Below are 26117 nucleotides of genomic sequence, written 5' to 3'. Positions count from 1 at the left end.
TATCCAAGCCCTCAATAATAAAAGTAGCGCCGTGAGTCTGGGTTTGTTGAGCTCGAGTTGTAAACCTGAGCTAAATTAAACAAAACGATGGAGGATGACGATGTCTCTGACAACTGGGAGGACGCAGCGGAAAGCGGAGTGAGCAGCAGAGATTTGTCATGTTTTTTAAACCGTGTTTTAAATCTGATATCTGAGTATTTTTAGCTCCTGATGCTGGAGGCCTTTCAGAGCAGCTCCCTCAGTATTTACTGTTTACAGGGGATATTTTTCTTTATTAGAAAAAATTATTAAGTGTTTAAATTGTTTGTTTTTGTTGGTATGAAAGTCTAGTTAGTGTGGTTAAAACGTCTTGGTGTTTTTATTTACCTTTAGTTCTGTGTTCAACGTGGCTTTAGCTTTAACGGAGAATCTCCGTTCCACCTTAAATAGTGAATAAACTGATGCGTTATTTAAGGTGGAACGGAGAATTCCAAAAAAGAAGCCAAGTTCAACTATATAAGTTTATCTGCTGTTTTTTTTTTTTTTTTTTTTTTTTTTTAAACAAATCTCCACTCCTGTTTGGACTCCGGTTGAACACAACATTTTACGGATTTCCATGATTTTATTGTGGATTACAGGGAAACTACACTGAAATTTATAAACTCCGTACTAAATAAGTTTTCGGGGCGTTAACTAAGGGATGGGGTTTGTTCTGGCGTAAAATGTTCATTGCAGAGAGCATTGTATCCCCCACTAGGACGGAGTTTTAGTGCCACGGCATTGGGGGAAAAAAGATTCCGAGAATAAAGTCAGAATTCTGAGAATAATCTCTGAATAAATTGTTGCATATGTAATGGGGCAAACACAACCACAGTGTAATTGTGGAATGCAGTGTGTTGCTTAGGTCATACCATGGTATAGATTTCAGGAATAAACACTCAGTTCTCTTCCACATCAGGACCAGATTGTGATTAATATTTAAACCCTGAATCTGTGCAAGAACCTTTTATTCAGAAGAGGGTATGTAGTTTCACAGGATACACAGGATAATTAATGATCACGAATGATCAATTCAACAAAACTATAGTTTTTGCAGTCAGAGGCTGCACTGACAGGTTTAGTTGTCATGTCGTGTGGATGCATTTAATAAATAAATCTGCTCATTTCACTGACTGCTTCTTTCACAGCTGGAATCCATTCTCCTCTATTGTCCCCCACTGTTTACTGTACTCACTTTCTGCAAGGAGAATGTCTGGTTCTGTTCCCCTCCCCTGTTCACTGGTCTGACTCCCCGTTCTCCATCTTTGTTTACACTTCAAACTTTTAATTATTCAAGTAATTTTTAAGAATTGCAGGATTGTTCGATGAACTTGTCAGAGGTTGAAAACCTGAGGTAAAACGAAAGACCAGTGGGTATTTAGAATATTCTTTGGGCTCAAGTTATCTGGGTAAATTGAGCTATTGAAGGTTTAAATACTCTGTTTTCCTGAGCCTCAGTACAAACATGGCAGGTGAACGGCTGAACACTTGTGAAGGTCTGATCCCTTGTGTTTTATCTGCAGGAGATCGAGAGACGACTGGAGGCCAAACTGAAGATCAGTCAGAAATCAAAGTGAGTTGAAACAGTGTGAAACACTTTTAAAACTGTGATTAAATTGTTGAAAGAGTGAACCGTGATTAGTCAGAAATCACTACTGATTTATTCACGTTGGTTTCCTCATATACAATTTTTCCCCCTCTGTGTATGGTTTCTCGTTCCGTTTTTACTCGTTTTTCTTTTTCATCAGCTTCACTGAAAACACAGGGTCACACTGTAACTCTGCAAACATGGAGATTAATTTATCTGCTACTCTGCAGACCTTGTTAGCCCCCTTTATTCAGTGTTCAGGTCCCCCACAGAGCAGGCATGATTTAAGTGGTGGGTCATTCTTGTCCAGCAGTGACACTTTAAAAAGGGTTTTGAAAACTCTAGCAGAACCGCTATGTCTGATCAACTTGTACCAGCACAACACACACTAACACCACCACCAGGGCAGTGTCACTGCAGCTCTGAGAATGATCCACCACCCTGTGGGGTTCCTGACCACTGAAGAACAAGGGGAGAGGGGGCTTACAAAGTATGCATAACAACAGATGGACAGTGTGACTCATGTTATCGTCACTGTCTGATCCCTTCTTCCTCTTCCCTGCAGTGTCCAGCATTTTCCAGTAAGGACGGCGATGGTCATTCAGGATGACTCTCTGCCTGCTGCTCCTCCTCCTCAGATCCGGATCCTGAAGCGTCCGCAGAGTAACGATGCTTTGGGAACACAGCTGACGTCAAGACCAGCGCTGCAGGTCAAATCTCTCGCACAGAGAGAGGCAGAGTACGCAGAGGCACGCAGGAGAATTCTGGGTAGTGCAGAGGAACCATCTCAGGAACAATCAGACACAGACAGGTGAGAAACACGCCTGTAAATCTAGCTTAGCTGTGTCCAAATCCAGACCTTTTCACCCAACATCAGCACATGAACACACTGATGTTTATGTGGAGAATTGCCATCAAATCTTCACAGCAATGGTGACTAATTGTATCCTAATTTTAATTATGTATATAAACAATTCATCTCTATTCTATCTCGCTTCCTTTCTGTCCTCTCAGGTCAGCAAGAGCTCTGTTGGTGCCTGAATCTCAGCGGCCGAATAATCACATTATTCGCCAACCACTCGGACCGGATGGAACCACAGGCTTCCGCCTGAGCAGATAGAGCGAGTGCAAGAGGGCAAGAGACATAGAAATATAGAGAGTGACAGAGACTTGAAGATTCTCCCCTGTGCAGGAGTGAGTTAAATGATTTGGAGACAGAATTAAAGTAGATTTTCAGGAGCTCTGTGGAGGAATGGAGGGAGGACTGTGAGCTGGGCTGTTCTGGTCCATCCCTCATCTCTTCTTTTCTTCTGTTTTCCTGACGGACGTACAAAACATCTCCTCAGCACACCACAGGGTGAAGCAAATCTTGGCTCTTGTTGGGCCACATTTCAATAGGGCCATTTCTCTCTCTGTTCAGGATTCTAAACACTGTGCGGTTCTCAGTAACACTCCCCTTACTCACAGTTTGGAGTTGAAATACACACTCCAGCATGGCGGGGGACTGGTGTGAAAGCCCCAGTCAGGAATGGCTACAGGTTTACGTTTGGAAACATTGGGATATTGACAGTGTTAATCTGATCTAGACTGTGATTTCTACTGTGGTTAACGCTGAAAGCTGTAATTTTAATCACTGTAAAGACCAGGGGTCATTAACCCTGCCCTTAAAGACGTACCATGATGTATAGTTTGATTCCAGCTCTGGGCCACCACTCCTGATCATATATATATATATATATATATAACCAGGTGTACTATCATACTCTGTAGTGCACCACCATTACCTGTGCGCTTGTTAGTGTACAACCATGAATCTGACTTTGGCCTCAGTCATTGCTTTCAGGTGTTACTAAGGATTAATTCCTCAACAAATCCCCTTAAATATGTTTCTTACACAGCCACAGTTACTAGGCTGGACAAGCTTTAAAGTAACACTACGTGTCTATTTTTGCTGCTTGTCTACAGCTGAAGAGTGTAATAAACTTGAGGAGCACTGTCGTCACATCAAGGATAAAAGGGGTTGGGGATGGTTTGTGGTTACCTACCCTCCTCATAAAGTTGCATAGTGTAGTTTCTGCAGTGCTGTGCCTGAAGTAGCAACAAGGGAGGCTCTATTCTCACTGTTACAACACAGTGGAGCATCACAATGATCTTGAAGCTGTAATTTTAAAGTAAAAATACTGCCTAGTGCTTCTTTAAAAACCACAGCCAAATGTTCCATTCACCAAAAGAAGCCAAGTAAGATTAACATTTGGGTTTAAAATGCTACACCACAGACCTGGACTGGACTGGACTGTTGTAGCTGATCAAAAATAAGCATTTTGGAAAAACAACCTTAATAATATTAGTCCAACTAGACAGCAGAGAACACCCTGTCCAAGCTCACAACAGTAGCTCTGCATTTATGGCAGAGTGAGGACAGATCGGTTATCAACTTTTTTGCTGCTGGAACGACAGGAGCATTAGAATAATGACAGCTTTACAAGGTCGCACCCAAACGACAAATAATATGTGTTTACAGTAGATGTTTGTCATAGGGCTTATCCTGGAGGGAGTACGCTCTGTCTAAACAGATACGTTGAAATATGTCCATCTATGTGTTCTGTTAAAACTAATACATCAAATGTGTTATATAACACTGGCTTTGTAATCAAACACATAAATACAGTGTCTGCGCAAGGGCCTGCTGTATTTTGTGTTAAAAGTGATAACACTGAAAGCGTGTTGTTAAATAGCACACTGTTTTTGAGGGGGTGTCAGGGATTCTAGGTGTTTATTTCCTGACTCGGGCTTTAAAACGTATCCCAAAGACTGAAGGAAAAACATCCACCAGACTCCACACAGCAATAATATAAATAAAATTGAGATTTAAAAGATGTGGATGTAAGACCCCTTGTTCTGAGAGGGACGTTTGGGTTCTTTCTGGTGGTAAATATATTTGTGTTTAATTTTATTAATATTATTATTATTATTATTATTTTATATTAAAACTCTATTACACTCAAAAACTTGTAAAGAACAGATGGTTTGCTCGTGTGGCTTTTCAAAAGCTAATGGTCAAACCTGAACAGGAGAGTCCAGCATATTGACTGTTTTTGGATGTGTTTTGTTCGTTTACTCAGAAGAATTCATTGACAAACTTTCTACTGCACAGTCTGAACATAGACCTGGGGGTTGTTCCATAAAGTTAAGTGATTTTACTATTCAGGCTAGTAATCTAGCTAAACCAAGTGGAATACCCCCTTTTTGGTTTATCATAATTAAAATAGAACTGAGTTAGCTATCTTTACAATCTGACTATCACATATTTATAATGGCCTGTGAGGAGTGATTCAGCTGGTTTTAGATGGGTGTGAAAATGTGAATTAGAGGTTTTTTTTTGTTTGTTTGTTTTTTTGTTTTTTTTTTTTCTTTTTCTTTTTTTCCTCACTGACAGCCTTTTAGATGTGTGGGTTAAACATGAAACTGCCTGTTAAAAATCGCTCAGTTTTTCAGGCTAGCTCATTTCACTACTGTTAAAAAGGGTGTGAGCTAGGATAGTTCAGCACAGACTATTAACAATTTTTTTTCTCCAAAATGTATTCAAAGGTTTTATAACTTCAACAACTTTTTTGATGTGCACTTGGAACACAAACTTATCAGAAGAGAATTGGCAAGCTAGCTGGCTTTCTTACTAATATCTTAGCAAAATAAATAGACGTGAATTAGCAAGCTTGTTAGCTTCATGGCGTAGCAGAATAAATTGAAGTTAACAGCAAGCTAGTTAACTTGTTGCCAAGTAGCCTAGCAAGATGGGTAAATAAGCAAGCTAATAAGCTCGTCCTCAGGTAAGATTTCCTGTTAGAATGATGAACTTGCGCTAATGTTTAATCATAACATATTGTAGGATCCAGACTCTGATGGTTTTGCTGATATTTTTTCCATGTGCAGATTAAACATCTGCTTATAGAGAGAATGAATGAATGTTCTAGTTTGCTAGCTAGCTTGCTAAATTTGGTCCTAAAATGGATTTGCAGTGACAATGTTGAACTATATTAAGTTTTATTTGTGAAGGTGTTGGAGTCTCAAATTCTTGAGCTGTGTTTGTTTTCTGACTCTTACACCAGTCAAATGTGAGCAGTGTTTTATTGTGGTTTTCATGTGCGGACAGAAGGAGGGGTTTTAACATTTTTTTTAAGTTTTTTTTTTTATTATTTATTTATTTATTTATTTTAATTAATTTTTTTTTCCTTTCTTTTTTCCCCTCTTTCTTCCCCCTCCCATATGTTTACTCGGTTCAGTTTTTTTTCTTTTCTTTTTATTCACATGTTTAATCAGTTCTGCTTTTTTTTTATTTTGGTAAGTATTATTATGATATTTACCCCCCACCCCACCATAGTTTTCTCTGAAGTCGTTCTTTGTTAAATTAAGGCCTTTATGCATGGAACAAAAGTCCAAAAACTTGTGGGCTCTACATATAACCAATTCGGGTTGGGTTACTGACATCCATGAGCATAAGCATGTGTGAGAGAACTGGTTATAAGGTTCAAACCTATAGACAGGGAAACTCTCGAGCCAGAGAGCAAAAGTATCTTCAAATATATTGTCTGAGGTTGTATCAGGTGCAAAATTCCAGTTTGGTTTATATATATATATATATATATATATATATATATATATATATATATATATATATATATATATATATATATGTATATATATATATATATATATATATATATATTATGCTAAATATCCCTTTAACTTGCATTTATTTTAGGGTTTTCTGTTTATTTAATTGATTATCATACAACACATTGATGCAGTTTATTTTTTAAATTTTTTTTTTTTCCCCATGTTTTGCTCAAACTGGCAGTGCCAAACATCATTAAATCTTAATGCATTCTCTTTTATGCTGCAGTGAAATAGAAGCCATATCGCCCCCTACAGTTCCTGTTGTCTATTACAATGTGTCAGAATTGCTGTGTGGATCATAAACATTAAGTAGTGCTTTTTTTGTATATTTATAACTAGTTCATAATTTATAAACAAGTTCCCTAGTTTATTATTAGCGCTTTTTTTGTTAATCAGTTGAAATTTTCTTATACATGTGTCCAAACTGAACATCTGAGTAACCTGTCCTCAGGAAAAACGGTCAGACCTACTTTATTTTAGCAGAAAGTGATCTTCCCGAAACTAATATCTGTGGTCTTTTGATGCACCACTTTATAATATGGAGGAGTGTGTGTAGAACAATAATGGTTGTTTGTTGTGCACAAGTTAGTCCTATTCTTTTAGATTAAGCCCTCTGATTAAATGCTGGAAAATAAAGGGTTGGGGTTAGTTTGTGTACACAAAGCTTCCCTTGAGAGAATAGTGTGGTGAAAAAAAATTAATTTACACACTTAAACACAAACGTAGCTAAACCATGTTTCGTGTCTGAAATGCATTGGCCTTGTAGCTACAATTCTAATACTAAAGAAACACACTTCAGACTCTAAACATGTCCTGGCTGATTTAACTTGAGGAGGAAATTGGTGTAAATTACTTTTAGCATCAAGCTATTCTTTAATGAAAAAGCCTGCAAAAGCCTGTTTTAATTCCCTTTAACTGATGGAAAAATGCTTAGCATTTCTATTTTTCTACTGTGGTCACTACTGCTTGCTGTTAGATGTACATGCTTTTATTGTTACACTTTAGGCTGCACTTGTTGTCATTTCTGTTGATTATAGTTCAGTGGTTCTAGATACTCGCAGGGTTTAAGGCCTGTTTTTTTTGTGGCTGGAATAAACCTTATTTTCTCATAATATATCTTTCAGAAGCTTCTACTGCAGGCAACATGCTAAAATTGAAGAAAACTGTTCTTATGACAGGGATAGAAACAACAATCAGAAGTTTCAAAAAGCAGTATTTCTTAGTTAACTATGTTATTTTAGCTAAACATCAAGCACTGTCCAGTAGGAACATTGCTTTTCTAAGGCTCATGTTTGACCTGTTGGAAAACTCTTCTGGTTAACTGAGAGATCTCTGGTGATGATTCGACAAGAGATTTCTCTATTTATACCAAAATAATTAAAGGAATACTGCCTTGAATTTCAGTCTATTCTGTATAAGCCATGTCACATGGTGTATTCTGTTTATCACAGACAAAATTATTGATGGAAATGACAGAAATTCCACTGAGAACTCACTTTTAATAGAAGCCAGTAGGTAGTTGCCTAAGCACCTAATTCTGGCTTGTTCTGCACATGTAGATGTTGGGACCCTGTTGAACCTTTGGTTTGGGTAAAAGTTATCCAGTATATTCTTATTGAAACACACTACCGGATTTCTGTTAGACTAAATTGAGCCAAAGTTAAAAGGGTGTCCATGTGTGAACCTTCCAGTTCTCACTTTGTCTTAAAGGAGGTGCTGCTGTCTGGCATTAATCAGTGTTTGTGATTGGTTTTACTGTTCTTTTAAGTATCCAGATGTGGCTGGTGCAATTAATACAAAAACACTAATGAACTCAAACTTAAGTGCCATGAAAGCAAGTGAATGGCTTGGTGTTTGGGAGCTGTGTATTTAGCAGAAAACTGAAAAGTTTTTGTGCCTGTAAAACAACTGTAGATTTTTTTTTTTTCTTCATGAATTTCTGCTTTTTTTCTGCACCTATGTGACCTGATGGGAATTGATGTTTGAGTTAGAAATAAAGCTTATGTGCTGGTTAATGCTTGGTCAGTTACAGTATATCTCAGATAATAGATGCTCTAAAGCTGTTCCAAGGGGGATTTTATTCATATTTGCACTGTATCAATACATGACTCTTGGATAATGGAGAGATTTTTTTTGGTTGTATACAAAGTCCCAGTCTCTTCCAAATTACGGTTAATTAAGTGGATTGGTCAGGAAAACTGTCAGTGTGATTCTGTTTTACTGCTGGATGTTTTATGATTTGTTTACAACCATACAGTCTCTCCATTGGTCATTTGTTGTCATAAAAACACATTTTCTACTTAAATGTTTCAGTGTCTGTTCACTAAACCACTTTCAACACATCACTCTGCTCGTTTGGCTTAAAATAAACTTTATTCTGGAACTTTGCTGTGAAAATGGTTTTTATTTCGCAAATTAAAAAGTAACTACTAAAATGTTAAAACAATTAATCATAGAGATTGAGACAGCACAGTGTTTAAAACTCCAGCAGCACTGCTGTGTCTGACCCAATCTTAAAAGCACAACTTGGACTAAAACCACCATTACCACGTCAGTATCACTGCAGCACTGAGAGTGCTCCACCACCCAAATCATACCTGCTCTGCGTGGTATCGCGGCTTTTAAAGAACAGGGGACTGACAAAGTATACAAAGCCACACAGGTGGACTACAGTTAGAAATGATAGAACTACAGATGACAAGACACACACGCAGTCTTAAAGGCACAGTACCCCAAACATTGTCTGTGTATACACAAAGGGTAAACAGGTCGTATTTAAATGGTAAAAATGAAAATACATGATGATGATTTTTTTTAAGTTAAAAAAAACTGAGCAAAATTCACAAAAGGAACTCGGTAGTGTAAATTAATTTAATAATAAAATATATAGGATCGTGGCCCTTTAAGGTTTTGCCTAAAAGACGCAAAAGCAGAACTGCTACTGGAAAATTTGTTTTTAAAATGTTTGATTTTTTAAAAGTGTCACAGTAGTGTTAATAACGTGTTTATAACGTTTAATCCTAATTTATTTCGCTTCACCCTGGACTTTTACTGGTGTCAAAAAGCACTGGGCGGAAGAGCAGTGTACAGTTGTCCCACATAACACATACACACACGCAGAGATACGGAGTAACAGGTGATTGTATCTGGTTTAAAGGACACTTTTTAAATCTAAAACCATGGCAGAAGATTATGAATCTGTGTTGTGTGTTAAACCGGAGGTTCATGTTTACAGGATTCCGCCGAGATCAACAAACCGCGGATACCGGTGAGAAAAGTTTTAACAGTTTAAAAACGTATTTTCTCCAGTTTTGGAGCTTGGTGTTAACTTTAGGAGACTCTAGAAAAGTGTAAAGTGATTCAAACAGTGTATTTCACGATTTATTTTAGATTTAGATAACTTTAAGTTTGAAAATGTACCTGCTTTTTCCCCTCGAACTCGCCGTTCCACCTTAAACCAGTGCAGAAGTTCCATTCTGTTGCAACAATTAAGGTGGCACGGAAAGTTCGATTAAGTGATTTATGGACAAAAGACTTTTTTTTTTAATCAGCTCTTATTATTTTCACTTTGATCATGACTGTTTTTAGGCAGTTGTTGGTGGTTTGTGGATGCTTATTTTTCTAAAAGCGTTTGTTTTTGTGATAATGTATTCTGTTTTAGGTGGGTTTTTTGTTAAAAACATTACCAGGAACTAACGTTAAAAATCACATGACACTACAGATGCCTAGAAGTCCGATGTTTTCTAATATGTATAATTACAATTAATATTTTTATTATCAATTTCTCAGAAAATAATAGGACCGTCATCCCGTGATGTCATCAATACCAATAATAAAAAACAATAATTTATACAATAAATATTTTAAACTCCAGCTGAAGTGAGAATGGATTGTGGTTCTGGTGCTGGTTCTGGTTTGTACTGAGTAGACATCATTGCACAAGATCAGGTAACTCTTCTTGTGAAATGCTCTAAGACTCATGATGACATCAGCAAGAGCCTGTGGGCAAGGATAATTTATGTTAACCAATCATATCATATGTCCCCACCCTCTCTGCTACACTGACCAATCAGTGAAAACACGTGGCCTTTAAAACAGTGGGTTTAATGTAATTATTAAGTGCAATAATATAAAACATTCGGTTTTATTGTTTAGCTAGAGTCTGTATGAGCTCAGGGTCTGTGTGTAGTAGCAGACACACAGATTTGTGTTAGTACTCAGCCGCTCTTACGGCGTAAATGTTGTGTCTGAGACTTTGTGGACCATATTTATGAAACATTGAATACTTTCTCCAGTATCTCTGTATTAAAGATTTATCTGTTCTGTGAGCAGTGTGAAATGAACACATTTCTCAGTTATTGCTGGAATAAAGACAATTTGTATAAATATTTCGAGCGCAGGGCATCTGAGTGGAAGCTGGATGAGCCAGCCTGGAGCGGACGAATGAAAATTACAGCCAAGAATAAAACTGCATTTATTAAACTTGAGGACAAGAACACAGGTGTGTTTGTGTGTGTGTGTGTGTTTGTACGTATTTACAAAAATGGAGCATTTGGTATTAAATGATCACTATATAGTGCATCATATTATTATTATTATTATTATTATTAATAATAATAATAATAATATTGTATTGTTGTGGTTGTTGTTGCAGGGGAGCTGTTTGCCCAGGCTCCAGTGGAGCAGTATCCAGGTTCTGCTGTGGAAGCTGTGACAGACTCCAGTCGCTATTTTGTGATCAGGATAGAGGACGGGAACGGTGAGAACATAATTCTGACCATAACATCTATTCAACATCATCATTTTCTTCTCCGCTTCTCCATTTCAGGGTCGCGGTGCCATAACATCTATTGCCCTTTGTTATTACTATGTACAGAACTGTGTAATAAGCTCCATTCTGTCTACTCTGGGCATCCAGTTTAATTAAAGCCTTGTAGCTACACACGCTGGCCTCTATTTCATAAAATATTTACATTACTGTATAAATTCCTGACATGTTTCTGTATGTTTATTACGTTGAATGACTCTCTGGTTTAGGACGGCATGCGTTCATTGGGATTGGCTTTGCTGACCGCGGAGACTCGTTTGATTTCAACGTGGCGCTGCAGGACCATTTCAAGTGGGTGCCTTAATAATTTATGTATTCTTTGAAATCATATTTATTTAAATGACACATTCGTTTTGTGTGTGTGTGTGCGTGGACGCGCACTGTGCTGTATGAGACATGAAAGCAGTTTCACTTTAATTTCTCTTTAAAAGTCTCTCTCTCTCTCTCTCTCTCTCTCTCTCTCTCTCTCTCTCTCTCTCTCTCTCTCTCTCTGTCTCTCACTTTCACAGGTGGGTGAAACAGGAGAGTGAGTTGGCAAAGCAGGAGGCCAATCAGAGTTCAGCTCCTAAGCTGGACCTGGGTTTTAAAGAGGGACAGACCATTAAGATCAGTCTTGGGGTGAGGGAACAACAGGTGTTTAGAGAAAGATACAAGAGCTTTGTGCTATTGGTTCAAAAACGTCTCCTTCTGTGTGAGACAGCACTCGGCACAATCCTGACATCTGTTACAACATAATGTTTATGATCTGGATTTAAATTCAGGAATTCATAAACCCACACTATTATATCATAATCAATCTCTCTCTCTCTCTCTATCCACTCTTCTTCCTCTCTCAGAATATAAAGAAGAAGGATGCTGTGGGGGGTGGAAAAACTCGCCCTGGGGGCAGTGGTCTCCTCCCTCCTCCTCCTGGAGCTAAAGGGGGTGTTCTTCCTCCCCCCAGCTCACAGCTGACACCCCACAGCCCGCCTGCAGCAGTTCCTTCCCAAACAAACGCAGGTACAACAATAAAAATATCTGTACACATGAGTAATGTAAGGCTACCTGTGTGTTTAAATGAACACACATCATCCCACAAAGCAGCGGCTTGTCTGTCGTCTCTGAGCCCTGGTCTTGCTGCCAGCAAATCAGATTTGAGTCCAAATCTGATCAGTATGGTCAGAGTGATTTCCAGTTTGTTGGCTGTCATAGTAGTATGTTCTTCTGATGGTGTTGTCCTCCTCTCTCAGGTTTGCTTCTGGATTTTGGGTCTCCTTCGGCCCCTACTCAGCCATCCCAGGACTTATGGGGGGATTTCACTGCAGCTGGATCAGGGTGAGTATCTGGTCACTAAGGTCATTACTGCTAAGATCAGACGGACCTGTAAATAATGTTATCTCCACCCCCCACAGCACTACTCAAGAACCTGTGAAGTCCGGATGGGTGCAGTTCTAACTGAGCTGAAGGGAACGAACACACACACACACGAACACACACACACACGAACACACACACACACAAACACACACACACACACCAAAAAAAAACAAAAAAAAAAAGACTGGACAGAAACACTGAATTGCATTAGACATTTCCCAATCTCTCTTTTTCTCTCTCCCTCCATCTTCAACACTTATAGTATCTCTTTATTCATCTCTTACACAGTCCCTGTTTCTTCCTCACTCTCTCTATCCCCCTATACACACTTGCACACACACGCTCGTACACACACACACACACATTGCTTTCCTGCAGGCTGGAGTAACTGCAGGTCGGATGAGTGTAAAACATCATTGTTCTTTACAGCATTCCCCTTTCTTTTGAGAAAGTATTGTTGTTGTTTTTTTTCTTTTTGTGTCTTTTCAGTTTCTGGTTTTGTTTTTACCTGATGAAAAACTCAGGCGTTTTTGTGAGAAGTTGATTTTCTGGTTTGTGTGGTGTGCTTTTTTTATTTTTTTTTTTTTTTCAGACTGAAGGGGTATTGAGTTACACAGCAGAGGTTGTTTTTCTTTTGAATTGTTTTGTTTGGGGTGTCATGGACGATCCTGGTAGTAGACAATATTTCCACAGAGAAATCCTATATCTCCCATCTGACTTTATCACTGGGGGTTAACTCAGTACAAAATCATGTGGATTTATTAGTGCTGAACTCAGACTAAAGGAATACTGCAGTATATCTCAGCCTGATCTACGACCTGATCATTAAAAATGGAGATAGAGATTAATCCATGGATTATTTTTTAAATAAAGCTCAGATCTGCCTGAATTTTTGACTTAAGTTTGGACTGAGTTTAGCAGAACTCTGATCCCAGAAGAACCCTGTGGTTTTTAGCTTTTTTAGTGTTTGTTTATAGATTATAAAATATGCTGACACAAATTCTCCTGGCGCATACACACAAACAGAAAGACACAAATTATTTTCTTGTGATGCTTTTATTAAATTAGTATATTTGTGGTAATAACTTTTGATTTTAAACTCTTCCCAAGTGCCTTTAATGATGGAATCACTTGTATAAAATGTAAAGCAACATTTATTTGTAAATAAAACATGTCTCCTTTCCTCTCAGGTGCTGTTCCTCTTTCTTGTGTCTGCCACAATTATTGATCTCCTGTGTATGTTGTATATTGATTGGACTAAGATATTCTTGGGCTTATGAAGAAAAGAATCTGCTTAAGTATTTTTAATTAGCTCTTCGTCCCTGTTGTGGGTTTAATGGGAAATTCTGCTGATATGTTTTGTGGTGAAGAGTGCTTCAGTGTGAATTTGATTGATTGTAGAGAACTTGTGGAGTCTTATGGATTTTTTATAGCGGTGGTGGTGTCTCTAACAGGAATAAAATATGTTTCAGTTTGTTGAAACTATGGTCAGACACCAGCAGCATCCCCACCACCATTACCAGTAGTCACAGTCAACGAGGTTTTAGAGGAGTTTATCTGGTTTCATCCACTACCATTGTCAGCTATTAAACATTTAATTCAGTTTTACTATAGACCAAAGGAATCCAAACAGAAAAACAGATTTGTACACATTTCAATCAATCAAATCAAAATCAAATCAAATTTATTTATATAGCGCTTTTCACAACTGATGTTGTCACAAAGCAGCTTCACAGAATTCCAGTAAGACAAAGATTTGACATGAAATGTAAAAACAAATGTAAAACCCTCAAGTGAGCAAGCCAGGGGCGACAGTGGCAAGGAAAAACTCCCCCAGCTGAGGAAGAAACCTTGGGAGGAACCAAGGCTCACAAGGGGTGACCCATCCTCCTCTGGTCAATCTACTGGTGATGATAGTTAGTAGTCCATGAGAACTTCAGTGTAGGGACAGCTTCAAGGCACTTGGTGGTTGCTGGAGCGTGGGCAGCTGGTCTGAAGCGTGGAGGAGGGTCTCGACAGTCATCCATCAGTGTCCAGACAGACAGGTGGGCAGTCGTTTAGTCGGAAAGATGTAAAGGGATGGAATTATTTTTGAACTGTTTTGTGTTTGTAAAGTAGAAAATATGAAAATTTCCAGAGTGTGGCTAATGACTCCGGCAGATCTGACTATGACAGCTTTAACTAAAAGGAGAGAACCAGGAGGACACACAGACACGGGAGCATCCTGAAACACTGGCATCCCTCCGCTCCACCGTCAACAAACCTGAGTGATCGCGAGAAGCGGCAGGACGACAGCACCAGCATCTCAATTTACTATAATTCCCTGTGTCCATGGACCCCCCGGATCTGCCGCCTTTATCTATGGGGGAGTATTAGCTACCAAAAGATAAACTAAACAAATGTGTTTTTAGCCTAGATTTGAAGATTGCGACTGTGTCTGAGTCCCGAACATTTTCTGGAAGATCATTCCAGAGTCTGGGGGCTTTATAAGAAAAGGCTCTTCCCCCAGCTGAGGCCTTCTGAATTCTGGGAACAATTAAAAATCCAGTATTCTGTGATCTGAGTGAACGTGGAGGCTCATAATAGGAAATTGTATCTTGAAGGTATTCAGGAGCAAGCCCATGTAGAGCTTTATATGTTAATAACAAAATTTTGTAGTCAATGCGGAATTTAACAGGCAGCCAATGAAGTGATGATAAAACTGGGCTGATATGTTCAAATTTTCTAGTTTTAGTGAGGACCCTAGCTGCAGCATTTTGAACTAGTTGAAGTTTTCTTAAATTGCTGCTGGTGCATCCTGACAGTAGTGTGTTACAGTAGTCAAGCCTTGAAGTAATAAAGGCATGTACTAATGTTTCTGCGTCCTGGAGGGATAAGGCATTTCTAATCTTAGCAATATTGCGAAGATTTAAAAAAGCTGTCCTAGTGATACTACCTATGTGTTGATCAAATGATAAATCCGGGTCAATTATGACACCAAGATTTTTTGCTGCTGAACCAGGTTTAATTGGAAAGTCAGCTAGATTTAAAATTGAATCTGATAATTTATTTCTTGCCACTTTTGGACCCAAAAGCAGGACCTCTGTTTTGTTGCTGTTTAGAAGGAGGAAGTTACGTAACATCCAGCCTTTCACGTCTTTTACACAGTCCTCTATTTTCTTTAATCTGTGTTTGTCATCGGGCTTGGCTGAAATATACAATTGTGTGTCGTCTGCGTAACAGTGAAAGTTAATGTCATGGTTTCTTATAACTGTGCCTAGCGGTAACATGTATAATGTAAATAATAATGGTCCTAAAATAGAGCCTTGTGGAATTCCAAATCTTACTTAAGAATAATTTGAATTTAGATTGTTTACTTTTACGAATTGATAACGTTCCGTTAAGTAAGATTTGAACCATAATAGGGCTGTCCCTATGATTCCAACCATGTTTTCTAACCTTTCTATGAGAATATCGTGGTCTATTGTATCGAAGGCTGCGCTTAGGTCAAGAAGCACCAACAGGGATACGTGGCCTTGATCAGAGGCAAGAAGAAGATCATTTGTTATCTTGACTAGAGCTGTCTCTGTACTATGATGTTGCCTGAATCCAGACTGGAATTTTTCATATATATGATTCTTATGTAGATATGAACTAAGTTGTTGGGCCACAGCTCTTTCTAAGATCTTAGACAGAAATGGCAAATTAGAAATAGGCCTGTAATTAGACAGTGTACTAGCATCAAGATTTGGTTTCTTGATCATAGGTTTAATAACTGCTAGTTTAAAAGCTTTGGGTACATAGCCCAGACTAAGCGATGAGTTTACTAATCAATGCTTATAGTTGCACTGAAAGTTGCACAGCAGCTTATTAACTGGAACTAGTTTTTGTTAAATTACTTTAGTCCAGATTTAAGGTCTGTTTCACAGAAAGAAGAGCGCTTTCACTTGGGGGTGGATTTAAGCTCCTGTAAGTTAAGCTCCTCTGGGTTTTCAGAGGTGACTGAGACTGTGTGTAATCAGATTTGTCTCCATGGTGTGATCTGTTGTGTGTCTGGTTTCCATTGCTTTCAATATCTGAGCACAACAGGGAACTTCTGCAAAAGGATCCTTAAATTAGGTCTTCCTGAGTGGGGTAAGGGCTTTTAGATTTTTTTTGTCAGTTTATTTAATACAGAGGATATTTTAAGGAATTTTAAAGACATGTAACTAACAAAATACACATTGTATGGGATATGCTTTTGAACAAGTGTCACATATTGTATAAACTCGACTTATAGATTTTTAAAGCAGTAAACTTTATTAAACTGGTGTTTATGTTTCATGTTAGCATGTTAGCTCCTAGATTTCTTTGTCAAATTAAGCAATCTTTGGAATTGTTTAATCTTGCTAGGGGATGTAAATAAAGGCAATATCTAGAACGCAAACATAGATCCTATATCAACCCATAATATCCCGTGTTTAAATTAAAATCCATCAAAAAGTCGCTGGATTAAAACCTTACGCTGTTAGCTACGCCGTAGGGTCCGGGTATTTTAACGGCTACGCTAACAACGTAGCTTCACTTAGTAACCATGGTGATCTTACGCTTTTCACGTTTTACATAAAACTGTTTTGAACAACATACCATATGAGAATATATATATATATTCTCATATGGTATGTTGTTCATATGGTATGTGTATGTACATACACAGAAATAATATATAAGTAAATAAAAACTTAGGCTTGGCCGTGGTGCTGCAGTCATGTTGATTATCCTGCAGGTGGCGCCATTCAATAAGTTTTAATATGAATCTGAACACAGGAAATATCAGATATAGCAAATAAGGAAAACAGAGGTAATTAAGCATTATATTAGCGGATAGAATGTCATTAATAATATCGGCATTAAACCAACAAAGTATGCGCAGAAATCAGGAGGCAGATAAAGAAGGGAAACAAAGTGAAGGGCAGTGCTCTGCTTGGTCCCTCCCCGGAAAAGGGTCTGTACTGAGGCACAGGGAGAACCCACATCCTCTTTTACACATGTATTACTGATTTCCTCAAGGATTAGGCTCTCAGACACTAATATAATGGAATCCGGGTCTTTCTCGGGGCTTTTAAGGTAGGGCAGGTGTTCTTGGTTTCTATGCATTCGGGTTTACTCACGGTCTCTCTGTGGTTTTCCACCAATCCTCTGCTTTCACTTGTTGCGGAATGGAGTTGAGGTTAATCCCTAGTTCAGGCTCTAAACTCAGTCTGATCAGATTCTAAAGCTGGTTTCCTGTCAGCCAGCTTCTGACTGGAATATCCCGTTCCCCCGTAAATGGTGGTCCTCAATGCTACTGCTGCTGTAAATCTGAGCTCAGCTCGTATTGAAAGCTGAAAGTTTGCTGATGCTCTGCAAAGAGTTCGGGGATCCTGATAGTTGTGGGGGTGGACCCTGGAGGTGTCTGTTCATCAGAACACCCTCAGATTTTCTGTACATATTTAAACCGCATTTAAAGTGGAAAATGCAATTTTTCCTGATTTATTTTGTATAAACAGCCACAAAAGGGCAGCACTACACAAACACAACCAATAATCAGTCAATGCTGTGCAGATGGTAAATTGACTGTGAAATCATTTTTGCAGACAGGTGCTTAATCACTGACCGACTGACCACTGACTGACTGACCCACACGAGATCAGCAGCAGGGGGCGTGCCACTGTACAATTAAACACAATACCTGGCCAATAACCAAAAATCACGCTCTAATATTTCCTTGGGCCACATTTAACTTTTATTACAGTATTGTTACGACCACATTATGCCACAGCACAACATTTATTTCTGTCCAAATCGTCTTGGGAGAGTCACACCACTCCCTAAAGTGGGAGTCTTCCTAAAGGTCACGAGTCTTTCACTGTTAAACACCACTGTGAGATCTGCTGCTGATTCTTTACAGTTCCATTTCACTCAGCCGTGTTTGATCAGAATCAAATGAAATCAAATTTATTTGTATAGCGCTTTTCACAACTGATGTTGTCATAAAGCAGCTTCACAGAATTCCAGTAAGGGAAAGATTTGACATGAAATGTAAAAAAAAGTAATGAATGTAAAGAATAACCACGTTTCATTGTCAAAATTGACTGGTCAGTGCTTTCGATCCATATTTAACACTGCAGTGGACAGTTCTGAACACAGGATCAGTCATTTTCATCTTATGCAGATTTAAATCAAGTAGTCACATTTTATTTTGAGCCAGTGTAAATTACACCCAATAGGTGTTAAGCTCAATATACTCAGATGCTTTCAGCCACATTACCTGTCCCAGATGAGGCCCCGGTCACTGAGCGCATGCCCAGTGAGGTCACCAGAGCGTTGACTGCATGCTGCTGTGCATCCTGAGGATGGTGAAGTATGTTTTTATTGTTTGCTGTAACAGATGCTGTTTTGAAAAGCAGAGTTATCATAGAGATACACAGCCATTCCTTATATGGGTGAGACTTCCCCTTCAGAATAACAGTGTGACTGCAGTCACCATGGCAATGTGGGACCAGAATTCAGTGGCAAGTGGAGTGCTGTTGTAAAAACACAATCCCTGCCCCCATCTCTATTTTGTTGATATATGATTTCCATGGCAACAGGAGGGTAACTTGTGGGGACCATCTCTCATACTTACTCACACACACACACACACACACATAGACACATACACAACTAACACTCAGAAAATTACCCCCCCCCACCATACACACAAACAGACACACATCGTCAGACAGAAAACAATGCACACTGTTAATCGCATTAATTATGTTCAAAGTAAACCAACAAGCTGATCTCTGATAAACAACATCATTAATAATAATTAGTATAATGATAATAAAAGAGGATTGTTGGGAATTTATAATACAAGCTGCTTTTTTAATTAGTCTTAATTTATATAATAATAGTAATAATAACAATAACTATAAAATAAATAATTGTTGTTATTGTGTTGCAGGACTGCTGTTATTCAGGATTACAGCACAAATTAAAATCAGTTTATTAATGTTTATTATTTAGTAAATAAACACCTGTAAAGGTGCACAGTGAGCTGTGGATGAATATGCACAGATGAGGTAAGTGTAAAACTGATGGATAGAAAAACAGAGTGAGATCTGTATCTGGCATCTGAGCTTCAACGACGTGTAACATCCTGTTTATTAATGTATTTACACGGATTAATAATGCATTAATGAGCACATTTTAAGCCATTCACAAATGGTGTGGAGCTCAAGGCCGAGGAATGCACATGGGTGGGTGGGTAGGTGTGGGGGGTGTTAAGTCCTCGTAAGCTCCCCCCACATCTCTCTCTCTCTCTCTCTCTCTCTCTCTCTCTCTCTCTCTCTCTCTTTCTCTCTCTCTTTCCTTCACTCTGTCTCAGACACCTGTGGAGCAGCAGCTTCTCACACTCAGACTGGCTTCGGAAAATCAAAACAAAAGTCTTTTATTCTGTTTCTCTCTTTGTATTTAAACTTACAGCTCTTTTTAGTTGGTTGGCTCTGATTTTTGAGGAGTGTTTTCTGGGCTCTGTTTCTCCATGAGTGTCTTGGGGCAAGTGTGTGCGGAGGGAAAGCTGGAGGCGGTCATTCAGGTGAAGCACATTTCCTTTATTATCTCCACGAGGACGAATTTGAGCAAAAAATTGGCATCTTAAAGAACTTTTCTTCAGAATTTGATTTTTAACATGTGATACATGTGTAATAACTTTGTAATAATCTATTTAGTGTCAACATGGTTTAGTTTTCTCCATTCATAGCCCTGGGCTCTGGGGCAGTCAATCCACTGTCCCCACAAACAGCAGCAGCTTCTTCTATTTTTTTTTGTCTATTTTCTTTTCTCAGTGCGGGCTCCTTCTCTCCAGCTCCACCTCCTTTTAGACCCACAGCACAGAGCTGTTTTTCTGTCCATCTCCACCTCTGTTCAGACCCACAGCGCAGAGCTGTTATTCTTCCCATGGAAGGATGGACACACCAGGTTCTTGCGACGTTTTTGGGGTCCCAATTTTTTTTATCTTCTGAGAAATATCTCCTGAAAAATGGTGAAGAAATTGTATAGTTTTGTGTATACGTGTGTGTGTGTGTGTGTGAGTGTGTGTGTGTTTGTGTGCGTGTGCTCTCTGCCTCTCTCTGTGTGTTCTGCTCTAAATATACGGCTCTGCAGGGTTGTGTTCCCCAGGCTGTGCTGCCACCTGCCCCTGGCTCAGTGCTTGGTCTGATCTCAGAGCAGTGGCTCAGGCTTGTTGTAGTGTTGATGTGGATTATGAAGATTACATCAGATCTGATCATTTAGGGTCTGCGTCAGTCAGAGTGCAGGGGAAATAGAAACACTCCCAGCGCCGCCTTTACACAGAGAACGGGTTCCTCTGGTTCTTCCTCCTGTTCTGAGGGAGGGTCCTCTGAATCCCAGGACGATGCAATTCTGGACCTCATACAGAGGGTAAAACTGTGACTGTGATTTTTTTACAGAAGCTGGAGGAGAGTGTGTTATCAGAGGAGAAGAGATTGACGGTTCCAGGCTCCTCCCCCAAGGCCCTGCCCAGCTGTATTCCAGCTCGAGTTCGTGAAATCATCACCAAGAACCTGAACGACAGCGGTGCGGTCTGAGATTATTAATTAGGATCAAGGCATCCTAATTAATGTTATTAATCAGTGAAGGTGAATAGTGTTGTGTCCTTTGTCTCTCCATCCAGGGGGCAGCATGTCCTCAGTTCTGTCTCTCCAGGAGGAGAACCGGGTTCTCCAGAGTGAACTGGGACGCCTGGAGGATCTTCTGGCCAACAGCCGCGCTGACCGCGATGAGCTTGCCATTAAGTACAGTGCCATAAGCGAGAGGGTGAGTGAGAGTGGGCAAGTGGGTGAAGTTGGGTAGCTGAGGGTGTGTGGCTGGGAGTGGGTGGGAGAGAGCGTCCCGGTGGGTGAAGTTGGGTAGTGAAGGTGTGTGGGTGGGAGCGGGCCAGGGAGTGAGGCTATATGGGTGTGAGCTGGCTGGTGGGTAAGTGCGGGTAGGTCAGGGTGGGCGAGTGAAAGCAGGCTGGTGTGTGAGTTTGAGAAATCATCACCAAGAACCTGAACGACAGTGGTGCGGTCTTAGATTATTAATGAGGATCAAGGCATTAAACCATTCTAATAGTGACAGTGAGAGAGCGGTTGAGTGAGAGCAGCTGGTTGAGCTCTCCCTGTGCTGGATCTGTACACAAAGCCGTGTGTGTGTTACGGTGTCCTTTTTAGGACATTTTAGGGTCAGAATAGCAGCAGATTTGTGTAGAGAGAACTCAAGCAGGAGGATGGAACACTGAACTCTGCGAACGATTGGCCCATCAGACGAATACAAATCATCTCGCCACTCATTTTCCCATTCTGTGTGTGTGTGTGTGTGTCTTTTGTCTCCGTGGCAATGAGGAGTGGAATGAAGTGAAGTGGCATGTTGCCATGGCGTTTGTCGCCCCTGGAGAGTGTACACAGGGTGGGGGTGGTGGGGGTATATAGTGTGTTTGGTGGGGGGGGGGTGCGGTTGCAGAAGAACATTAGTTCTTTGTAATGACAAAACATTCCAGATGACCCCCTCCCTGCTCAGACAGCCACCTCCTCCACATTCATTCATTCATTCACCCACCGTGTGTAAGTGCCTGGTCATGCTCAAGGTTGTAGGGGGGGCCGAAACCCACCCAGAATCCCCTTGTACAGTTAGTGTTTGGATGTCCAGGTTGTGTTGGTGCCAGCTGTAAATCCTTTTCACGGTCTCTGTTGGGGTCTGGGGCAGTTCCCATGGAGATGAATGGTGGCGGTCTTGTTGGACTTGATACAGGATGCATTTGTTAACCCTTTAATATTCATTTGTAGTTGATCTTTAAATCAGAGTTTTGAGCCTGATGCCATCTCTCATCTCTGATCTAATATCTAACCAGTGGTGGTCTTATGGGTGTCTTTTTTCACTGATCTGATATCATGACATTCTGACCTTCTGGGGGTCTCACCCTATTGCTAGGAATATCTGGACCATGGTAGTCTTATTTCATTTTGTTAGGTCACACAGCCACAGGTGAGTTACAGTTTGTAATTTACAGAATCAGTGATTTATTTATTGTTTATTTATTTATTGTTACACTTATATAGTGTCTTTCTAGAAATCCAAGGATGCTTTACAATACACCACACAATACACGATTCCTTTCAACATTCGATCCACACGCAGACACAGACACACACACACACACACACACTGGCGAGAAGCAGCAAATATGCACAGTGTCCTCAAACAAGAAGACCCACGTAGACACAGGGAGACCATGGAAACTTCACCCCGATGGGAATTGAACCCAATATCCCAGCACTGGCAAAGGTGTTCACCACCAAGCTGCCGTGCCGTGATGTGGGGTTGTTTCTGTTAAAATGGCCAGTCAGTGGAGATTTAATGTAGTTGGCCAAAATAATGGCTCAGAGCATATGTGTAAGTTGTATTCATGTGTGTGTGTGTGTGTGTTTGTAGCTGGAGCAGGCGCTCCGGCTGGACTCTGGTGTTGGGGACAGTGAGTGTGTGGACACTCGGAGTCTCGCTCAGCAGAACGTTGACCTGCGGCGGCGCCTGGAGGAGGAACAGGCTGCGTACAAACGCAAACTGACCGCTTACCAGGAGGGTCAGCAGAGACAGGCCCAGCTCGTCCAGAAACTTCAGGCCAAGGTCAGAAACAATCACTCACTCACACACATGCATACTCTAATACTTACTCATTCACTCACTCAGACTCACTGCCGTACGCACATACATATTCACTCACTCACTATTCATTCACTTACTCACTCACCTGTATTCAGGTTCTTCAGTATAAGAAGAAATGCAGTGATCTGGAGCAGTCTCTGCTGGAGAAGTCATCTGAGACGGATCAGATCAGACTGAATGTGAGTGGAAACTGGAAACAACACACACACACACACACTGTTCAGTCTTCAATACACCATATATAGACTGGTACACAACATGGAGAAGAGGAAGAAATTATTAAAATATTGTTAATCCCTCAATTGAGACACTGCTTAAAACCCATCCATGACTGTGAACATACACACACACACACACACACACAGACACTAGGAGTAAGCCATTGGGAGATAGGTGTCTTGCTCAAAGGCACTTTAGTAGTGTATGTTGAGACTGGAGACAACAATTTCCCTTCACTTGCCTCCTTCCCTGTTTTTTTCTCTCAGTCCTGGGGATTGAACTATGACCCTGGTTCCCAAACCCCAGTTCTCAAATATTTAGGTCACCGCTGCCCCCTAAATATTCAAACATATGTAAACAGATTTAATTGTTTGAAGTGAAGCTGATGTGTGGATAAAGGGCTGTGTTGTTTCAGAGCGAAGTGTCCAGTAATGGTCAGCAGCGAGGGGAGGGGGAGCCGGGCTGTGAATTGGAGACAGCTCTGATTCGTCTGGAGGAGGAACAGCAGAGGTTAGTAACTTTTTACCCCCCACACACACACAGTAATATTCTTTACAACTGTGATCTTTCTTTTTACGGCATTCAGCAATTCATTCATGACGTGTCAATAAGGAGCAGTAAATCAATGTGGGTGTGTGGGTGTGTGTGTTTGTGTGTGAACAGGAGCAGCAGTCTGTCTGCAGTGAACGCGATGTTACGTGAGCAGCTGGAGCAGGCCAGCTTGGCCAATGAGGCGCTAAGTCACGACATTCGACGACTCACTGCTGATTGGACAAAGGCAAGGGAGGAGCTGGAGCAGAGGGAAGCTGATTGGAGGAGAGAGGAGGAGGTGGGGCAAGGGCCAGGAATTTATATTATCTTAACTGGATTTTGTGTTTCTATGTATATTTATCTGTTTGTATGTTTATGTTCCCTCTCATCTGTTTCCTGCTCAGTCTTTCCATAACTACTTCAGCTCTGAGCACAGCCGCCTGCTGGCTCTTTGGAGGCAAGTGGTCGGGTTCAGGAGGAGCGTGTGCGATCTGAAGAGCGGCACCGAGAGGTTGGAGTTGAGCCTTTACTCATGCCTTCAGCCAGTTCAGCCTTAACTCACACACACACACACACACACACACACACACACACACACACACACACAGACACACACTTAAGTCTTATAAATATCCCTAAGAATATATTTAAAAGTGCAGTCTGTTGTTTTCTCCATGACTTTTTGTTCACATTATGAATGATCAGTTATACTGACACCAAGTGGCATGAATGTATCAGATATTCTGTACTAAACCTATTAGAAATATTGCTGCCCCAGTATGGACCCATTCTATGCAGCATAAACTGCTTGATTCAGGGACTACAAAGCAATTTAGTTCTGCATCACTTTGTAGAAAACGTAACAATGATAAATAAAAATATTCAGCTAAAATCTCTCTCTCTCTCCCTCTCTCTGTCTCTCTGTCTGTCTCTCTCTCTCTATCGATCTATCTCAGGGATCTATCTCAGATGCGTAATGAGTTGGTGCAGGCATCTCAGAGTGTGCAGCTTCAGTGTATGGGGGTGTGTGTGGCGGTCCGAACTCGCGAGGACGGTTCTGCGCTGGTTTTAGAGCGAGAGACAGCTCAGCGGAACGCTCTAGAACAACAGCTGAAAGAGAGAGTGACGGAGATGATGACCCTGCAAGTCAAAAGCGACTCGGAGAGGGCGGAGCTCAACAGCAGGTTTGAATTTAGAGCCTAAGGACTTTTAAGGACTTTTAAAACCCATCCCTCTTTATGTGTTTAGAGTTGAATCAGATTGCAAAAATTCTGATTACATTCTTATTATTTGTTGCAGCGGAGCACAATAAACTTCTTCGCCCCCTATACTTCCTGTAGGGGTTTGTTATTGTTTGAATCTTTCCAAGTGTTGACTGTGTGTGTGTGTGTGTGTGTGTGTGTGTGTCTGCAGGCTGGTGGATGCTGTAAGAGAGGTCGAGAGGCTGAAGGCTCGAGAAGCAGAGAGAGAGCATGAGGTAACAGCTCTCACCAGGAAACTGGAGGTATAAACACTTCACTCCAGCTGTCTTTAATTCAGCCTGATAGACGTACAGTAACATGATTTTACCTGTTATTAATATTATAGAACATTTCCTCTCATGTTACAGGGCCTGTACCTACAGTTCATAATTTTATTATGAACCTTTACTTCACCCTTTGTGGTTGATGTTACTGGTGTGTGTGTGTGTGTGTGCGCCTTCAGGAGCAGTGTGTAGATGAAGAGGTTCAGTCACTGAAGGCTCACAATGAGACTCTGCGAGACACACTGAGAGAAATCACACAGGTACACACACCAAACATAAACACATACATGTCTCCTTTCTCTCTGTTTCTGTCTCAGATTCTCCCTCCTGCTCTCTTTCTCTCCTTCTCTCTCTTCTCTCTCGCTCTCTCTCTCTATCTATCCATCCATCCATTATCTGTAACCGCTTATCCAATTTAGGGTCGCGGGGGGGGGGTCCAGAGCCTACCTGGAATCATTGGGCGCAAGGCGGGAATACACCCTGGAGGGGGCGCCAGTCCTTCACAGGGCAACACAGACACACACACATTCACTCATTTTGAGTCGCCAATCCACCTGCAACGTGTGTTTTTGGACTGTGGGAGGAAAACGGGAGCACCCGGAGGAAACCCACGCGGACATGGGGAGAACACACCAACTCTTCACAGACAGTCTCCCGGAGCGGGAATCGAACCC

At 40.6% G+C, this 26117-nt stretch overlaps 3 protein-coding genes across 7 annotated transcripts in view; all 3 read left to right on the top strand.

Moving 5' to 3' along the window:
• Window positions 1-4476, top strand: LOC136697493 (SUZ RNA-binding domain-containing-like). Its single transcript, XM_066672641.1, has 4 exons — window positions 1-138; window positions 1542-1591; window positions 2172-2417; window positions 2621-4476. The coding sequence occupies exons 1-4, from the start codon at window positions 88-90 to the stop codon at window positions 2724-2726; spliced, it is 453 nt and encodes a 150-aa protein (XP_066528738.1). The 5' UTR covers window positions 1-87; the 3' UTR covers window positions 2727-4476.
• A 4787-nt stretch (window positions 4477-9263) lies between these two features.
• necap2 (NECAP endocytosis associated 2) lies at window positions 9264-13647 on the top strand. 2 transcript variants are annotated; one of them, XM_066671903.1, is made up of 9 exons: window positions 9272-9416; window positions 9516-9548; window positions 10681-10781; window positions 10935-11039; window positions 11318-11399; window positions 11618-11726; window positions 11945-12107; window positions 12338-12422; window positions 12500-13647. In XM_066671903.1, the coding sequence occupies exons 3-9, from the start codon at window positions 10724-10726 to the stop codon at window positions 12540-12542; spliced, it is 645 nt and encodes a 214-aa protein (XP_066528000.1). In that variant the 5' UTR covers window positions 9272-9416; window positions 9516-9548; window positions 10681-10723; the 3' UTR covers window positions 12543-13647. The 2 variants fall into 2 exon arrangements, with proteins under 2 accessions (XP_066527999.1, XP_066528000.1); XM_066671902.1 differs by having other exon boundaries at window positions 9264-9548.
• A 2803-nt stretch (window positions 13648-16450) lies between these two features.
• LOC136697149 (rootletin-like) overlaps window positions 16451-26117 on the top strand; it is a 33568-nt gene continuing 23901 nt past the window's right edge. For 2 of the 4 annotated variants that reach the window (XM_066672115.1, XM_066672114.1), the window contains exons 1-11: window positions 19988-20043; window positions 20918-21044; window positions 21142-21284; window positions 22938-23129; window positions 23264-23347; window positions 23803-23897; window positions 24051-24216; window positions 24323-24429; window positions 24875-25102; window positions 25332-25422; window positions 25623-25703. In XM_066672115.1, the coding sequence (XP_066528212.1) occupies window positions 19990-20043; window positions 20918-21044; window positions 21142-21284; window positions 22938-23129; window positions 23264-23347; window positions 23803-23897; window positions 24051-24216; window positions 24323-24429; window positions 24875-25102; window positions 25332-25422; window positions 25623-25703 (1368 nt within the window). In that variant the 5' untranslated portion in view covers window positions 19988-19989. Of the gene's footprint in view, window positions 16578-17451; window positions 17550-19987; window positions 20044-20917; window positions 21045-21141; window positions 21285-22937; window positions 23130-23263; window positions 23348-23802; window positions 23898-24050; window positions 24217-24322; window positions 24430-24874; window positions 25103-25331; window positions 25423-25622; window positions 25704-26117 lie in introns of those variants that run through there. The other 2 variants (XM_066672117.1, XM_066672116.1) reach the window with 2 other exon arrangements.

The sequence above is a fragment of the Hoplias malabaricus genome, chromosome 5 (assembly GCF_029633855.1).
Source record: "Hoplias malabaricus isolate fHopMal1 chromosome 5, fHopMal1.hap1, whole genome shotgun sequence".
Lineage (NCBI taxonomy): Eukaryota > Metazoa > Chordata > Actinopteri > Characiformes > Erythrinidae > Hoplias > Hoplias malabaricus.
Note: the sequence above shows the minus strand (reverse complement) of the source record. Positions and strands in the feature narration are given on the sequence as shown.